The sequence below is a fragment of the Amblyraja radiata genome, chromosome 19 (genome assembly GCF_010909765.2).
Source record: "Amblyraja radiata isolate CabotCenter1 chromosome 19, sAmbRad1.1.pri, whole genome shotgun sequence".
NCBI classification, from domain to species: Eukaryota; Metazoa; Chordata; class Chondrichthyes; order Rajiformes; family Rajidae; genus Amblyraja; species Amblyraja radiata.
The window spans coordinates 36501007-36520034 of record NC_045974.1 but is presented as its reverse complement, the minus strand read 5'-3'; the positions used below and the strand labels follow the sequence as shown (position 1 = coordinate 36520034).

The 19028-nt window shown below is 40.3% G+C and overlaps 1 protein-coding gene across 6 annotated transcripts in view; it reads left to right on the top strand.

Annotated features, from left to right (window-relative positions):
* LOC116984134 (small integral membrane protein 29-like) overlaps positions 1-19028 on the top strand; it is a 119025-nt gene that overhangs the window by 90397 nt on the left and 9600 nt on the right. For all 6 annotated transcript variants that reach the window (XM_033038243.1, XM_033038240.1, XM_033038242.1 and 3 more), the window contains one exon: positions 12793-12895. In XM_033038243.1, coding sequence (XP_032894134.1) covers positions 12793-12895 — 103 coding nt within the window. The remainder of the gene's footprint in view (positions 1-12792; positions 12896-19028) is intronic.

Genomic DNA, 19028 nt, shown 5'->3' with positions numbered 1-19028 from the left:
TTTAGCTGAAAGTTGGTATTCTGTGGTAAAAAGATGCCGCTGTAGCTTAATTTTTGTCTTTCCTTCCATCCTTCTCTTTTGCTACCATGCATTTTTTGTCAGACGGATAGGAAGGCCAACTTTCATGACTGTTGCCAGTCATGCACTGCGTTGCAGCAGACCCCTGGAAATTGTGCTTTGTTGTGGAGCTACTAAATAAAACAACTATCCGCAGAGGTCAATCTTTTGAACAAAAACATTCCTGTTTTTCACGTTGTTGGCTGTGCCCCATTGTGGAATGACAATTCTGAATTATCAGGAATTTAAGAGTTCAAAAATAAACAGAAAATGTATAGAGCAAAATAACCCAGCGTGCTCGATGTTGTTCAACCAATTAACCATATATTATTTCTTGATAGGTTTGGTATTGTTTCCTGAAAGTTGCCATTGTACTTAAACTTTAGAGCATATCAGTCATTTTGGCTGTTATGATTGGTTAAGTACTGTTGATATAAAACCAGAGAATTAAATAAGACTGGAAATTAATTATTTTTTAGAGTACATGTGGTTATGGTTGAGCCCCTGCACTTAGAATTTACTGAGATTCAAATAATGATGGCCCAAAACTAATATTAACTTTGAAGATAGACACAAAATGCTGGAGTAATTCAGCAGGCCAGGTAGCATTTCTGCATAGAAGGAATGGGTGGCGTTTCGGGTCTCAAGTCTTTTATTGTCTATTGCTGATATATTTGTTGATTTAGTGCAGCCAGAAGAATGGCCTTGACCCAAAGCATCACCCATTCCTTCTATCCAGGGAAGCTGCCTGTCCCGCTGAGTTACTCTAGCATTTTGTGTCTATCTTTGGTGTAAACCAGCATCTGCAGTTCCTTCCTATTAATATTAAATCTGTCTCTTTCATGATGTAAATTCTATCTGCCCAGTATATCTACTGGTGTCCATATTCCATTTGATCCGCATTTTACATTAATTACCCCTTCCTAACTTGCTGCAAATCACTTGTCTCCCAAATTCTCTCGCACATGTGCATCAAGCATCTCTTGATGTAATCTGCTTGAAGTGGATTCTATATTCTACCACAGAGCTGCCAACTGTCATGCATTGAGCGTGAGACTCACGCATTTCGCCCAATTCTCACCCTCTCACGCTGATCACAAATTTCTCATGCTCTGTCGTGAGAAATTCTGTAATCAACGAGAATTTCAAAACTAATATCAACTGCTTGTGTGCGTGTCTGTTGACAAGACTGCAGCATTCTTATTCTCTGTTATTTTCACTTGACCGAACCGTCACACACCTCCAAAGCATGTCCCCATGCAAATTTACATTGAAAGACACGGACCGGGCAGTGAATGAGTGTCACCCAGCGCAGCAAGTTAGGCCATGTCCTGCTCCCAGCGGCAGTTGGAATTTAAGGATTTGAGGGAAGCGGCTGACATGAGTGAGGCCGGCGAGCGGCAGGAGAGAGTTACATGGGCCGCGGAACCAAGGGGGCTGCAGCCCCCCCACTTTTTTGGCTAGACATGTTTCAACGTCTCCGGCTTTGGACGAGGCGCTGCTGTGATCTGAGCAACCTGGGTCGTGGATGTTGGAGAGCCGGGGCAGAGGGAGGGATGGAAGCTGAAGCAGTGGCGGGGGCAGTTGCGGACGGGGAGCCGGGGCTGGCGAGTGTTTACCAGGCTGGTGAGTTGCTCGCTGCAGCTCCGGCCATGGAGCAGCCTCAGTGCAAGAGTCCCGGGCCGTCGGAAGCGTTGCATGAGAGTCTCTATGCCAAATTCGCCCTGGTGACTGGCATGGACCAGGCTGCGGCTCAGTGCATCCTGTGGCTGCTGGAGGTATGTACCAAGCACTGGGTGGAAGATAATGGCTTTCAAATGGGGGTGGTTGGAGAAAGCATCCTAGTTGCCTGCTAGATATTCACTTACTGTAACTGCAGGAAAAATGTTCCCGATGTTGGGGAAGTTGAGAATCAGAGGTCACAGTTTAAGAATAAGGGATAGGTCATTTAGGACTGAGATGAGGACAAACTTTCTTCTCCCAGAGAGTTGTGAATCTGTGGAATTCTCTGCCACAGAAGGCAGTGGAGGTCAATTCACTGGATATTTTCAAGAGAGTTACATTTAGCTCATCGGGCTAGCAAAATCAAGGGATATGGGGAAAAACAGGAAAGAGATACTGATTATAGATGAACAGCCATGATCATATTGAATGGCAGTGCTGGCTCGAAGGGCCGAATGGCCTATTCCTGCACCTATTTTCTATGTTTCTATGTTTGAGTATATGGCAATAAAACTCGACCACTTGGTTTTGAAGCATTCATGCATGGTGGAGGTATAATGTAGTCATAGAGTGATACTGTGTGAAAACAGGCCCTTTGGCCCAACTTGCCCACACCCGCCAACATGTCCCAGTTACACTACCTGCTTTTGGTCCGTATCCCTCCAAACTTGTCCTATCCATGTATCAGTCTAACTGTTTCTTAAATGTTGGGATAGTCCCTGCCTCAACTACCTCCTCTGGCAGCTTGTTCAATACACCCACCACCCTTTGTGTGGAAAAAGTTACCCCTTAAAAAGTGACCTCTTAAAAATATTTCAAACAAAAAACATTGAAATCATACTTCAACAACTAAAATATGATTTTTTTTTAATGTTTATTTTATTAGTAGCAATTGTACAAGAAGAAAGCAATCGACATAACAATGATACAATTTTCGTACAGCTTTAGTTTTAACGTTTTATAAACTGATAAATGAATCGGAAAAAAAAGTAAAAAGGAAAGAATGAAGAGAAAGAAAGATACAAAAAAGAGAGAAGAAAAAACCCCTGAACTGACAAAGAAGTGAGAGAAAAAAGAGAAAAAAAAAGGAGATATGTCCCACTATCCTTCCCTACACCCGCTCACCCAACCCAAGCATCGGTTTTAAATTTGTGTTCAACCATTCTGTTGTTGAAGAAATTCAATGAAAGGAGGCCATGTTTTGGAAAATTGGTCTGATTTATCAGCCACAACAAGCCTTATTTTTTTCTAAATGTAGTGTCTCGGTCATTTCTGTAATCCACATCTTCATTTCTGTAATCCACATCTGTTATCTTTTTCCAGAATTTAAGTATAAGTTTATTCGCAGTTAATAAGCCATAGTCAAGGAAACGTCTTCGGAATGTCGTTAACTGAAAGCAGCCCTGTGACATTACTAATATTATTAATTTTGAATCTGACTCGAATTGTATTTTGAGTGTTTTAGAAATGGTATTGAATATTCCCATCCAGAAATGTTGTCTTTTTATACAGGATACAAAAGAATGGGTTAGGGTAGCTTCTTGGAGGTGACATTTATCACAGAGAGGGGAGACAGTTTGGAAAATCTTATTCAATTTGCTCTTTGAGTAGTATAACCTATGCAATATTTTGAATTGTATCAGGCAATGCCTGACATTTAAAGAAAAGTAATGTGTGTATAGTAGGCTTTCCTCCCATATATCTTTTGAAATGCATAAACCCAACTCGTCCTCCCATGCTCGCCTATAAATCTCAGAAGGTGGGGTATCAATATTTAAGAGAGTGTTATAAATGTAAGATATCAACTTACTTGTATTGGCATTTCTATTCAAACCATCACCTAATATATCTGGACCCATAAAAGGACAATATTGTGCATATGTTTTCACATAATCTCAGATTTGAAGGTATCTAAAAAAATTGTTTGCGTTCAAGTGATATTTCTCCTGTAGTTCTTGAAAAGAAAAGAGAGTCCCCTTCTTCTAGAGGTCTCCCACAGTATTAATTCCCAGGTTTCTCCATTGAACAAACACCCTATCTAAAGTAGACGGTTTAAACGAGGGATTGTTTGTAATAGGAAGAAGGAGAGACAAGTTTCTCAATTTAAGACTGAATTTCAACTTTCCAGATACGTATAGTACTATCTATTATCAGATTTTGCTCATACGTTGACTTATTGAAATGTATTGGAGATAGGACATGATTTTAATACATCAAATTTAAAAAAGTCCCTAAGTAGATGAACATCCTCAAGGAGTGTAATCAGATGGAAACTGATTCAGATGCGATATTTAAGAGCTTGTTCAAAGAAGGGGCTTATTTTAAAGGAGTAACACAGATACGTGCAGCGGGATGTGTGAGGAGGTTATTATTTGTCTTTAGTTTTAGCTTGAACCAGGACATCTGAAGATTCAAAGTTTAATATAGTAATTGTGCTGATACTGACCCCAACCAACCACGTAATGAACATCATCCATTCCGGAGGTTTTATTTTTCTGATTTAAACTTCTCGGATTTCAATCACTTCAATGTAAAAGTAATTGGGAATGGGGAACATTGGAACAAAAATTTGCCCTCGGTACATATTAACTGTAATATAATAATGTATGCATGTTTGGTAGGTGCAATCAAAACAAGATCTTTTTATCATTGTGTTATGAATACCACAGAAAATATTTTTTATTCTCAAGATCACATTTAATAGAATATTATTGCTTAAATATATATTGTTATTGGACTTTGCATTTCGGAAAAGTCCCAGCTGAGAGGAAGACAGCAAAATACTGAAAATATTGGGGGTGAAAATGAGTTCAGGACAGTTTGTCAGGAAAATGAAGGAAATGGTAACAGAATACTTATACAGCTGAGTGAATATAATTTTATGGATGAAAAATTGTGTTCAACCAATTGATGACTTCTTTCACAAAGTAACTAGCATGTTAGATAACAAGGAAGCCAATGGATGTAGCAAATTATTTAGTTACTTTTTAACACTTTTCTACCAAAGATAATCTCTCATTTTTTTATATTATGCTACATACTTCAGCAACAGACAGGTCAGACCAAGGTGCAAAACACAACGCCACAGGAGATCGTTTTCCCCTGCGGCTATCAAACTGTACAACTCCTCCCCTTTCTGTCGTGGGGTAGACTAACTCCCCCCCCCCCCCCCCCCCCCCCCAACTTTGCACATCCATCCTGGGCTTTTGCACTCGAAAATTCAATTTCATGTTTGTGCAATAGTAAATATGTGCTGTACAATAACTGGTCACTTAAATGACTATATTATTATAATGAACGACACTTTCAAAGCATTGTAACTGTACCTGTTGACTGACCAATTTCCCTCTGGGATAAATGTTTTCAAATAAATACACAGGACAAGATGTTAAAAGTCCAAAGTGCCAAATGTCAATTTACTCCCGATGGTGATGGGAGCCTTCTGCACTCACCTATGCTCCTCCGATGTTGAGAAAGGCTACGCAGACACGTCGTTGAGGTTATCAAGTGGGCACCTACTTTCACCGACGTTTCGCTGATTGAACCCACGACGTCTCCAGTAGGCTCAGCGGTGCATTCTGGCGTCCCAGAACCCCCCCCCCCCCCCCTGCATCTGTCTAGTCGGTTATTTGGGAGACCAAATGGGGTCTTTCCTCTTCAGCCAGAGCCACTAAACGTATAGCCTTTGTGTCAAATCCATTTGCTGACCCTCATCCTGGCACACTTCCCCACCCAGCTTTGTGCTTTCAGTAGCTTTGGATATGTTTGTATCATTTAATCTAAGATATTAAAATAATTTAACATAAATTCTCTGTTCATGCAAATAGATTTTTGAGTGAGCCTTTAAAGTGGCACCTTGTCAATTGCCTTTCTAATAAGTATATAAATGTCAATCTAATAAATTCCTCGTCATTTATCTTTCTGGTTACATCCTCACACTAATACATTTATCAAACATGATTTGTAAAGCCACATTGATTTTGCTTAATTATTTTATTATTTTCTAAATCACAGTTTCCCCTCGCTTACTGATGAATTCCAATGTTTTGCAAACAACTGACATCTAATGTTCCTGTTATTCTTTATAATTGTTTTCCTGAATCAATCTTAAATCATCCAGATTATATTATATTCCTGTGATACTAATTACTGTTCTTTAAATTCCTCATGTCATTCATTCCTTGGTTTTGCACTATTTTTGCTTTGTTCATGTTTTTTTCTGCAATGAAGACAGAAACAACATTTTAATGGAACAGACATTTTAATATTTGTTCCAAGTAATTACTTTGCTTTTGCCCCTAAAAGAACCATATTTATTTTTTACAATTATCTTCCAGAAATCGGAGGTGCAAAGGGTCTTGGGAGTGCTGGTGCAGGGTTCCCAAAAGGTTAATCTGCAAGATGAATCGGTAGTAAAGAAAGCAAACTCAATGCTAGCATTTATTTCAAAAGAGCTTGTATACAAAAACAGGGATGTAATGTTGAGACTCTATAAGGCGCTGGTCAGGCTGCATTTGGAATATTGTGAGCAATTTTGGGCACCATATCCGAGGAAGAATGTGCTGGCTCTTGAGAGGGTCCAGAGGAGGTTTACAAAAATGATCCCAGGAATTAGAAGGTTAACCTATGACTAGCATTTGTTGGCGCTGGGCCTGTACTTGCTGAAGTTTAGAAGAGTGAGGGGATACATTGAAACATACAGAATAATGGAAGACTTGGATAGAGTGGATGTGGAGAGGAGTTTTCCACTAGTGGGAGAGTCTAGGACTAGAGGTCATAGCCTCAGAATTAAAGGACGTTCTTTTTGGAAGGAGATGAGGCGAAATTTCTTTCGTCAGAAGGCTGTGGAGGCCAAGTAATTTCACAATGTACATTTGAGTTTTGAATTCAAATTCACCTGCACTGAACAGATTGTACCACAACATACAAGCTTTTGCTCATTGAAGGATTCACTTCAATCTTTTGGTTACATCTACTTTTGTATCTTAAAAATGTTTAATTCAAGCTGCAGGTATCCTGTTTAGCATGGCATATGTACAATGTCTTTATGATCTCTTCATAGCAAGTTCAATGAACTAAGTTGTACATTGGCAGAGTCTTGTGTGTAGAACCTTTATGACTTTTGACGTTTCATCCGCACAGTTGACTAAAAGAAGGGGTTTCGACTTCACAAAGCGCTTTGGCCTGCTGAAATATGTGGCATCAAATAGAAAGATTAATGATCTTCGTTGACATCTACCTTTCAAGTTTTATTGGTAACTCTCACTGGCTGATCAATCATCAATAACTTTGTACCACTTTGCTCGGAGATAGTGAGGTCAAGAAATGGTAGGGAAATGTCGGAAATGGTCCAGGTGTATTGCACCCACACACAACTCACTGACTTCATCCATTTCACCACTAACTTTCATCCGGCACTCAAATACACCTGGACCATTTCCGACAATTCCCTACCGTTTCTTAACCTCACTATCTCCATCGCAGGTGAAAGACTACTGACCGACATCCACTATAAACCCACTGACTCCTATGGCTATCTGGACTACACTTCTTCCCACCCTGCTTCCTGTAAGGACTCCATCCCCTACTCGCAATTCCTCCATCTACACCGCATCTGCTCCCAGGATGAGGTGTTCCACACCACAGCATCGGAGATGTCCTTATTCTTCAGGGAACGGGGGTTCTCCTCTTCTACTATAGATGAGGCTCTCACCAGGGTCTCTTCTATACCCCTTGACTCTGCTCTCACTTCCCATTCCCCCACTCATAACAAGGGCAGAGTCCCCCTTGTCCTCACCTTCCACCCTACCAGCCATCACATACAACAAATAATCCTCCTACATTTTCGCCACCTCCAACGGGATCCCACCACTGGCCACATCCTCCCATCTCCTCCCCTGTCTGCTTTCCGCAGAGACCACTCCCTCCGTAACTCCCTGGTCAATTTGCCCCTTCCCACACAAAGCACCCCCTCTCTTGGCACTTTCCCTTGCAACCGCAAGAAATGCTACACTTGTCGCTTTACCTCCCCCCTTGACTCCATTCAAGGACCCAAGCAGTCTTTCCAGGTGCGGCAGAGGTTCACCTGCACCTCCTCCAACCTTATCTATTGCATACGCTGCTCTAGATGTCAGCTGCCCTACATCGGTGAGACCAAGCGTAGGCTTGGCGATCGCTTCGCCCAACACCTCCGCTCGGTTCGCATTAACCTACCTGATCTCCTGGTGACTCAGCACTTCAACTCCCCCTCCCATTTCGAATCCAACCTTTCTGTCCTGGGCCTCCTCCATGGCCAGAGTGAGGACCACCGTAAATTGGAGGAGCAGCACCTCATATTTTGCTTGGGCAGTTTGCACCCCAGCGGTATGAACATTGACTTCTCTAATTTCAGGTAGTCCCTGCTTTCTCCCCCCCTTCTCAGCTCTCCCTAAGCCCACTGTTTCTGCCTCTTCCTTTCTACTTCCCGCCCCCCCACCCTCACATCAGTCTGAAGGGTCTCGACCCGAAACGTTGCCTATTTCCTTCGCTCCATAGATGCTGCCTCACCTGCTGAGTTTCTCCAGCATTTTTGTCTACCTTCGATTTTCCACCATCTGCAGTTCCTTCTTAGATACTTAAACCCATTGATATTTTCTCGAGTTGGCTGCTATCCAGCACACTTCCTCCCCATCTCCCAGTTTTCAGTTATTAATATTAAAAGGTGACAAAGTTCTAAACTAAATTTAGAATTTTAGTAATATTGCTCTTTACATGACACTTATCTTTTGAGGGTCACGATTCCGTTCAGTTGCCATCTGGCATACAATTTCATTGCGGAAAAATATGCAGGAAATGGCCAACACTTTTCTCAGGAAGCCTACATTTATTTTTAGTTAACACATGTTATGTTACCTTTGTATATTACAATTCTTTGGCACTTTATATAGGTATGTTGCAAAGCTTACCTGAAACGTCGCTGAACAATCTGTCCCAGCCCGTGTGGGCGATTTTGGCGCCGTTTAGAGCGGGGCGGGTTTAAAACGCGATTTTCCCTAGGCTGGGACTAGGTTTTTCAGCCTAGTTAATTATTAACGAAAAATCGCTGGAAGATTCCCTCGCTTGAGCTATTATTAGTTTTAAGGGCTTTATTAAATTGTTATAGTAGGTTAAAAATTAACCTCTAAACCCCCGACCACCGGCAACCGGCCGGATCTCATACAGGGGAAAACGGAAGGTAGGCTGTTTATTTTTACGTTAAAAAGGGCTTCTTAAGATCCCTTTATACAAAGTTTAAGGTTGCGAGTAGCTAATTTTGGGCCCATTATGACCCGCAGTATTTTTCTGGGCATATGGGGGTACAAATCTACCGCAATGTGAACGTTCTAAACCAGCGCGTTCACAGGATCCCACTAGAAAGCTGATTTAAATGGACTTTAATTTACAGCAATTAAACACTAAATTCCTTCCATTTGGCCTATAAATTAATGTAAATGAGATTTTAAAATCATGTTTTATTGTGAATTATTTGTGAATATTATTTGGACACTTAGGCTATTTAAAAAATGTTAATCATTTATTAAGAAATGGATAGATGTTTAGATCTAGTAATTGAAGTTTGAAATTAGCTACAATTAGGTAACTAACTAATTATATGCTTTAATTTCAGGTCATCGAAGTAAGATTATTTTATATTTGTTTCAGAATGCTTCAATCTATAATAACTGAACATTTCATTCAGTTCTCTTAATTTTTAAGAAAGTTATGGGCTTTTGACTCTACGATCACAGCTTTTTTGTTATGTCCATAGAAAATCAATAGGGAACAAGATGCTAATTTCCGAGTATGAAAATGGCCATAACTTTTTAAATACTTGAGATATGAAGGTGAATTAGGTGTCAAATTAAACGTATTTTTATGCTTTATCTGATGGGGATAAATTGCAGACTTGATTTTTTAAATCTCAAAATTTTGTAACATTGCTACTTTATATTCTTGCTTGGATGTGTTGAGTGTGAACGTTTCACCACTATCAACTGCGTTTAGTAGACATTCATTTTTTGATCATACTTCCCCTGAACTTGACATCTTCTTCATTTTCGAAATTGCTTCATAGCATCTTCATTAATGCAGTAATTTTAAACAGAGAAAAACATTCCCACAACATTTGTGGTGGTGCAAGGAAATCTGAGTGAGAGTGAATTGTTGCCCAAATTAATGAGAACATTTCCGACTCCTCACCCACAGCTGCCACTTTACTCTTTCCTCATATCAACTGAGAAGTCTTCTGCTCAATGTCTCGCGTGACAGGTATCATTGATAGTGCAGTAACATCTCAGTATTGTAGTATTCGAGCCTACCTTGATTTTGTACTGGAATGGAGTTGAACTTCAGGCTTGGAGGCAACAGTGCAGGTGAACCAAGCTGACATGTCTAGGTTTATAAATACATTGCAAATGATCAGAATCATGCAGACCAAAGTTGACTCAATCTGTTCAGCCAAACACAAAAAGCAAAGGTTGGGATGCTTGTGGCTCAAAAAGCTCCTGGGCGGTCATGGTGGCGCAGCGGTAGACTTGCTGCCTTACCGCGAATGCAGCGCCGGAGACCCGGGTTCAATCCCGACTATGGGCGCTGTCTGTACGGAGTTTGTACGTTCTCCCCGTGACCTGCATGGGTTTTCTCCGAGAACTTCGGTTTCCTCCCACACTCCAAAGACGTACAGGTATGTAGGTTAATTGGCTTGGTAAATGTAAAAATTGTTCCTAGTGGGTGTAGGATGGTGTTAATGTGCGGGGATCGCTGGTCGGCGTGGACCCGGTGGGCCAAAAGGTCTGTTTCCACGCTGTATCTCTAAACTAAACTAATTAAACTAAACAAAGAAAAGCAAAACAAGGGGTTTTTTCTATCTCTGACTAGTCCAAAACTTTCTTCAGGATGATACGTGTGGGTGTGAGATAAGATCTTTTCAGCTCATGGTCAACCAAGATCTTGTTGAGGGGCAGAGATAGCACAAGGAGCCATGTGGACTATTCCTATTTCTTAGCTTGTTTTTGTGAATAAACAACCTATTGACATCAACCAATTTGACACACGTGAAAATGTGTTACCAGTGTTGTCATAGTCGAGTAGGCTAGGAGGAGGTGGGAAAAGGAGTAAGTTGGAAAAAAGAAATGAAAGGAAAGTATAATTGCAGTAAGAAACACGAGTGGTATATATACAAAAACAATGGAAAGCATCTTAAAATAGAGCAAAGAGGGGTCTGGTAACTAGAGTTAAAGATTATGCCTGGGATCAATAACGTTTTCATTTCGGCCTTCCATAAAGATGTGGTCTAATAATTATGAGTTATGGTCTCACTTCCTGTCCAACACAAGTGTATTGTTAATGGTTTAGTGAAAACATTGCAGTGATGTCCAGATTAGACAGACAAGGAAATGGGGAAGAATTTAGAATTCAGAGGTTTTATGTAAAAAGTGCAGACATAAGTTATTAATATTATGGGTTAGCATACATTTTATATTTTTAGACACCAAACATTCTTTGTTCTTACATGAAAGGAGCTGAGCCTATTTTGAGCTGCTTTCAGATCTTGATTGATTCCAACAAATCTGCTGGTTTTTCCTGAGAAGTATTTCCTCCTACTTTGCCTAAGTATCAAAGCATGCGAGAGAATAAAATATGAAAGGACTTTTGTGCAAACTTGTCCAAATTATCAAAAATAATGTGCCCATCCATGAATCATGCTAAATTTGCAAACTAGCATTATGAGTTTGATAAACTACTAAAAAATCTACCTGTTCAAATACCTAGTACATAGGAAATCATGTTTATTGGGAATGTAATTGAATATTAAGCTAAGCTGCAAAATGAGAAATAAAAAGCACATTTTATCCGATCTCACTTATTAGGAAACTGACCTCTTTACAGCTTTAATAGGTACACATTTAAAAACTGTGATGAATGTGACATATGAGAAGACATATTTGTTATGAGACATTTTAGCATATGTAAAATGTTTCTTAATTATATGCCTGAGAAAATAAGCATATTGTTTTGCAGATTAATGCAGCAACGTGATTATTTCTGCTTTACGATTGCATGGATTGACGGTAATATTATACGACTGCACACTATATCACAAGGACAGCTCATTTAAATCTTGTGCTTTGAAAGTAAGGAGAAAAAAAATCTAGTTAATGGGGTATCAAGAGAGATTGATTTTTAGAGGGCTGTTATTTTACAAGTACAGTCCTGCATGTGAAGAGATGGAAGAAATAGTAACCTCAGCATCCTGTGATCCTATTCCAATCTTTTTGGCCACAATGCTGCCCATCGTTTTCAAGTGGTTTCCTGATGGAGTGGATCTAATTGTCAGGAGAATTGGGAAACTGTTCAACTTGCATCACCTCCACCCCAGAACGAAGACCACTTTAACCTCACGCATCAAGCATCATGACATAGATGGTGTTTGTGTACGTTTGTGTATACCTGACACCAGGCTACCGAAGTAGTCACTCCAAGCTTTGTAATGATAAGAACTTACCAGGTTAATAGAGGAAGCAAATTAATGATATATTCAAAGCCCACTTGGAATACATATAACATGCTACTGACTCGAGGGGATCAAAACCACAGAGAATGGTTACTCTGCTCATCGCGTATTTTCTTCAACAGACATCTATGACAAGATCCTAATAAAATGTCCAAATAACGAACTTTTTTGCTGTTTGATAAATATGTTTCACGTATGAACTGTCGGAAAACGTACGGGTTAAAAGCTATTGCTAATCCATCATTTGAATGTGCACAGAAGCCAAGTTTTTGACTACTTTAATAAGGTGTGTCCTAGAGTCAAATGTAACATGAAAGAATTAATGGCCCAAGGTCCAGCAGACTTGCTCAGAATTTCTTAACTGAGGGGGTTACAATAATGGTAGGTTGTATATTTATTAAATGTTTTCTTTAGTAAGTATTTCTTGCTTCAATAGTTAAAAGATTAATCCATCCTAAAAAGCCTTTATTTTTTCTTCAAAGGTTAGAAAACCTACGCAACAAGTTGGTGCCAATTTATTCGTACGACCCTTGTGAGGATCGTAATAATGTGGAAGAAGAAATAGAGAATAATGGAGAAATAAAAGTAAGTATATCCATTGAGAATTTATATTGTACTTGATGGAATGTATTACAAGTGAAGGATGTCCACATTGTTTAAAAACTCCTTCACCTGAAAAGCCAGTGAGGAAAGCACTTCAGGTATAAAGTTTTACAAAACAGAAAATTAATTGCAGTTTCTCAAATTAGTTGATCAGAACTATAATTGCAATTATACAGTCAGACACGTTTCCCAGAAAGTGGAAATGTTAGCCAAAGTTCTAGCTTCTAACTTTCCAGTAGTCCCTTGTGCATGTTCAAACTTTGGAGAAAGATAGATTGGGTTTAGCTTTGATGTCACCCAAGAACACGCAGCTTGTTAGCATTTGCAGTTTTAGCTCTTGCCCTAGGTTTATTCCAGTCGAGAGGTTCTCATCCTGGAGTTCACAGTCAGCATAGAGGGCGTCAAAGATTGCAGGGGTTTGGAAGGCTTTAATAATATTAAGTTAAATTCATTAGAAAGTTCACAGAATCATAAAACTAAATTAATGTTAGTGCAGTCCCCAGGCATCTTTGAGATAGTTTCAGTATTTTAAAAGGAGCAACCATAATGACAGGAGACATTCATGGTGGGGACTCGAGTTCTCTCAGATGTGAGCAAGTGGAGTTTCCTTCATAAAAATAGTTTGGCACCAGATGGCAGTGCATGGAACTATCTGAGAAAGAGTTGATATCCTCAGAAGAAAAATAAATGCAGAGAAGATTGACAAAAAGAAAGACATCAGTGTGCACATGGAACATTACAGTAATTCGGTCCTCCGTACTTCCTTACTAAATGATGATAGAACATAAAACATGAAAAAGCACAGCATGCAAACAGGCTCTTTGGCTCACCATGCCTGCACCGACAGTGATGCTATATAACTAATCCCATCTGCCTGCAAATGATCCTTATCCCTCTATTTCCTGCCTGTTCACGTGTCTGTCCAAATGCTTCTTAAATGTTGCCGTCACACCTGCTTCTGTCACCTTCCCTGTCAGCATGTTTCTCTGTGGGTAAAAAAAACTGGCCTCACACATCTCCGTTAAACGTCCCCCTTCTCGCCTTAAATCCATGCCTTCTGGTAAATGACATTTCCACCCTTTGGGGAAAACAACTGAATATCTACCTGTCTATGCCTCATAATTTAAAAATATCCAGGTGCTCTCCGTGTTACGAATAAGTTGACTTAAGAAAATGTAACTTTACGCAAATTTGCTCAGACATATTTAAAGCAAGTAATTATAATAATAAAGTATTTCATGGTATTCATTCATGACAGGATACAGTGTATGCGTTATTTGTTTAATTATGGGTAGTGCAAGGGTGATTATTAAATAAAGTGAAAGAATTATGGTAAGTGTATGCAGAGCATTACAATATGGTTGGCTATAAAAATGGACGTCCCTGATTTACAGAGAAAGCGGCTTTTCAACAGTTTTTAGAAATAGATCCCATATGTAACCAGGGAACTGTCTGCATGTTTATCAGGTCACCCCTCAACCTCTGATGCACCACAATCCAAGTTTGTCAAAGCTCTCATTATTGCTAATACACTCAAATCTAGGTAATATCCTGGTGATCCTCTTCTGCACGCTCTCTAAAGCCTCCACATAATTACTGTAATAGGGTGACCAACACTGCACATGACATGCCAACTTTATACGCAATCTCCTGACCAATGAAGGCTGTAGCCTTTTTTCCCCACTATAACCACTCGTATTGCTACCTTCCAGGAACAATGGGATTGCACCCCAAATCCTTCTGTCCATCAGTGCTCCTAAAGTGCCTGTCCCACTTTCACGAGTAAAAAATTGCAATTTCTTTCATCTCGACCATTTTTTCACTTGTGGACATTTTTTATCGGGCTGGAAAAAACGTCCTGACTAACCTGATGCCCTGAGTACCTATGGCTAGCATAATGAGCTGCTACGATATATCTACGGAATCCTACGACTTCCTACGGACTCGTTACGAACATTCTGCGAGTTTGAATCAGGGGAAAACTTGGGAGAATTCGTGAATTACCTCGTGAAAGTGGGACAGGCCCTTAAGGGTGCTGCCATTTACTGTATACTTCCTGACCTCCCAAAAATGCATCACCTCAAACCTGTACGGATTAAACTCCATCCACCATTTCTCCACCCAGAATTCCAACTGATCTATATTCTGCTTATCTTTTGACATTCTTCCTCGTTCTCCACAAATCCAACTATTCTCATGTGATCTGCAGACTTTCTAATTTGACCACACACATTTTCATCCAAATCATTAATATATTACAAATGGCAGTCCCAGCAAAGATCCTTGCTGAACACCCCTGCTCACAGCCCTCCAGTCAAAATTTTTTTTTTTTAAACTGTAAGTAAAACCTTTCCCTAAAAATGTGTAAGAAGGAACTGCAGATGCTGGTTTAAACCGAAGATAGACACTCCAGATTTTTGTGTCTATCTTCTGTCCCTAAAAATGTTCTACCAAGATTTCCCTAATACTGATGTAAGGTTCGTCAGTCTACAATTTCCCGGGTATCACCGTTGCCTATTTTAAACAAAGGATCAACAATGGCTATTCTCCAGTCTTCTGGCACCATGCCCATTGCTTAAAGAGATTTTCAACCTCTCACTTCTGAGGTCTGTGGTTCCCACCTGCTTTAAGAGGGCATCAACAATACTGGTGCCCAAGAAGAGCAAAGGGCCTGTCCCACTTGGGTGTTATTTGCGTGTCATTACGCGACATAATTTACGCGTCACGACGCATGACGCAACATCATTTACACGTCACGCGCGCATTACGCGCGTATGGCGTGTGGTGAGACGTGGTGGCGTAGGCAGTGACGCAATGTCGCCCCAGGATTTTGGGATACACAAAATCTACGTGCGCCACCTGCGTGACACGCAAATGACGCCCAAGTGGGACAGGCCCTTTATGTGACGTGCCACAATGACTATCGACCACTGGCACTAACGTCTGTGGTGCTTTGAGAGGTTGGTTATGGTGCATATCAACTCCTACCTCAACAACAACCTCGATCAACTACAGTTCGTATACCGCCACAACAGGTCAACGGAGGATGCCATTTCACTGGCTCTCCACTCCGCTCTGGGCCACTTGGACAATAAAACACCTACGTCAGGCTGTTGTTTATAGACTGCAGCTCGGCGTTTAATACCATCATCCCTTCCAAGCTGTTTACCATGGCTCTACCCGAGCCGGCTGCCTGCCCCTTTTCCGGGGATACGTCCGTGCCCGGGTGCGGATGGAAAGGGAATACGCCCTGTCTACGGGCACCCTGAGGGAGTTCCGCGACCGCTGGGCACCGAGGGAGGTTGAATGTATCCTTGACAAGGATTGTAATATAGTTGTTTAGCAGTTGATTAGCATAATTGTTGATCTTGCATTATGGTGGTGTTTTGTTTTATTGTATTGTAAATACAATTTTAATATTTGAATAAATATTTTTGATTAAAAAAAAAAAGGAAAAAAAAAAAAAAAAAAGAAAAAAAGCTGTTTACCAAGCTCACAAAAATGGGCCTCTGCAATTGAATCCTCGACTTCCTCATCCACAGACCACAGTCTGTTAAAATTGAAGGAACCTCTTCACCCTCAGTAATTATTAGTATAGGAGCACCTCAAGGCTGTGTGCTCAGCCCCCTGCTTTACTCACTCTATACCCATGACTGCGTAGCCGGTCATAATGCAAACTCTATCATCAAGTTCGCCAACGACACCACTGTTGTTGCACGAATCACAGATGGGAACGTGTCAGATTATAGAAGTGAGATCGACTGACTAACCAAATGGTGCCAGCACAATAAACCTGGCTCTCAACATCAGTAAGACCAAGGAACTGATCGTGGACTTTGGTTGGGATCGGATGTGTACCCATAATCCTGTTTATATCAATGGGACGATGGTGGAGAGGGTCAATAACTTCAAATTCCTGGGCGTGCATATATCAGAAGATCTTTCCTGGACCCAGCACACCGATGTAATTGTAAAGAAGGCACATCAGCGACTACTTCCTGAGAAGATTACTGAGATTCAGCATGTCGAAAGGATTCTCCTAAACCTCTACAAGTGCACGGTAGAGAGCATTCTGACTGGTTGCATCGTAGCTTGGTTCGGCAACTTGAACGTCCAGGAGCGAAAAAGACTACAAAAAGTTGTGACCACTGCCCAGTCCATCACCGGCTTTGACCTCCCCACCGTCGACGGGATCTATCGTAGTCGCTGCCTCAAAAAGGGCAGCCAAAATCATCAAGGACCCACACCATCCTGGCCACAAACTCATCTCACCACTGCTATCAGGAAGAAGGTACAGGAGCCTGAAAACTGTAACGTCCAGGTTCAGGAACAGCTTCTTCCTTACAGCCATCAGGCTATTAAACACAACAACGAATAAGCTCTGAATTGCAAAAGACTATTATTATTTGTTATTTGCACTATATTTGTTATTTATTGAACTTTTTCTTTTTTCTCAATATTTACTGTGTTTACATATTCACATATTCTGTTGTGCTGCAGCAAGTGAGAATTTCATTGTCCCGTCGGGACATATGGCAATAAAACACTCTTGACTTGACTCTTGACTCTCTTGACAAAGATCTCTGTCAAAGCTCCAGCAAGCTCCTTCCTTGCTTCCCTCCACATACTGGGACAACATCCATCAGGCCCTGGGGACTTATCCACCTTAATGTGGCGATCAAGACATCAAACACCGCCTCCTTAATATTCCCATGCATTGTCTAATTGAGATTCATTGAGTCTTGGAGCACAGGAAGAGGCTATTCTGCTTATTTAGATTTGATTTAGATTTGATTTAGATTTAGATTAGATTTAGATCTAGATTTAGATTTGATTATTCTCTCCCTATCATAAATGAAATCAACTATCTAGAACCCAGTCACCACAAGTGGGTTCCAAGTATGAAATTAAAAGACTTTGTTGTTTTGTTGAGAAAATGTTTCGTCATATTAAGAAACGTACCCACTTCTTTTAAAACCGGGATATTTATTTTAATGAAGGCATGAATTTGAATTTGGTATAAAAAGGTTTGACTCTGTTCAGCATTTACGATCTAATATGAAATTACTTGATGTGGTGTGGGTCTGGCAGGACCCAGGAGGAAGGACAAAAAAAAAGAACCAGGAGAAATATCATAAGCAAGCACTCGTTAGCAATTCAAAACATTTAGCTTATTAATCTATTTAGTTCCCTCAGTTTACTCATTTTAAATGTTTCTATTTAATCACTTAAGTAGAAAAGCAATATTAATATTGTCTGTAAACTGCCTCTGATTTCATTTTTTTCAAGCCCCAGAAGACACACGTTTGGCCAGCTCTAATTTGCTCCCAGTCATTAGCCACTGTTATCTAACTCTTCTGTTTGCCAACAATATTTTCCACAAAGTGTCCTTGATAGTGACTCAGTGGAGTTGATGCTCCGCTTCCTACCCCCAGACTCTCATTTTTATGAAAGGCTTACACAGATATTTGGGTTAATTTATGTTTTCATTTAATAATGTAAAAAGCATTTGAAACGTCATAGACCCAAAACATTAACTCTTTCTCTCTGTAAAGATGCTGCGTGACATACGTTATTTAACCAGCATTTTGTTTTTCATTTTCACTTCCATTATGTAATCTGTACTATTTAAATGGAATAATGAATAGTTGAGCAAATTGCAATTGAGTCTCTTTGATTTTTTGTTCAGCCTTGGCCTTCTTTTCAATGGAGTATATTTTTCCTGATCAGGGAAACACACAGGAATCTGTTCCAGGGCTTCTGTTAATATATTCTTCATTGTCCACTTCCTGCTCAACTTCATCTTCTTCAGATCCACTCGAGGGGTCATGACTTACTTCCATTCCGTTTCTCTGGAGTGGTTGTTGAGCCTAACGTGGGAACTCTGCCATAGATGAAGCATTAGTGGTTGTTGTGGAGAGACACTAATACTGCCCTGGGCTTTGTAGAAACCACAAATGTGGTGCCTCTTCAGTTTTTAGATGGTCAGAGTCAATAAAGTATAGGAATGTGGCGATGACTATTGTCCTATTGCCCGGTTGCTCCTGGTGTGATCAATGGACCATTAAATTAGTCCCAGGTTTTTAGATCCTGTTCTTTAATCATTATTTCCTCA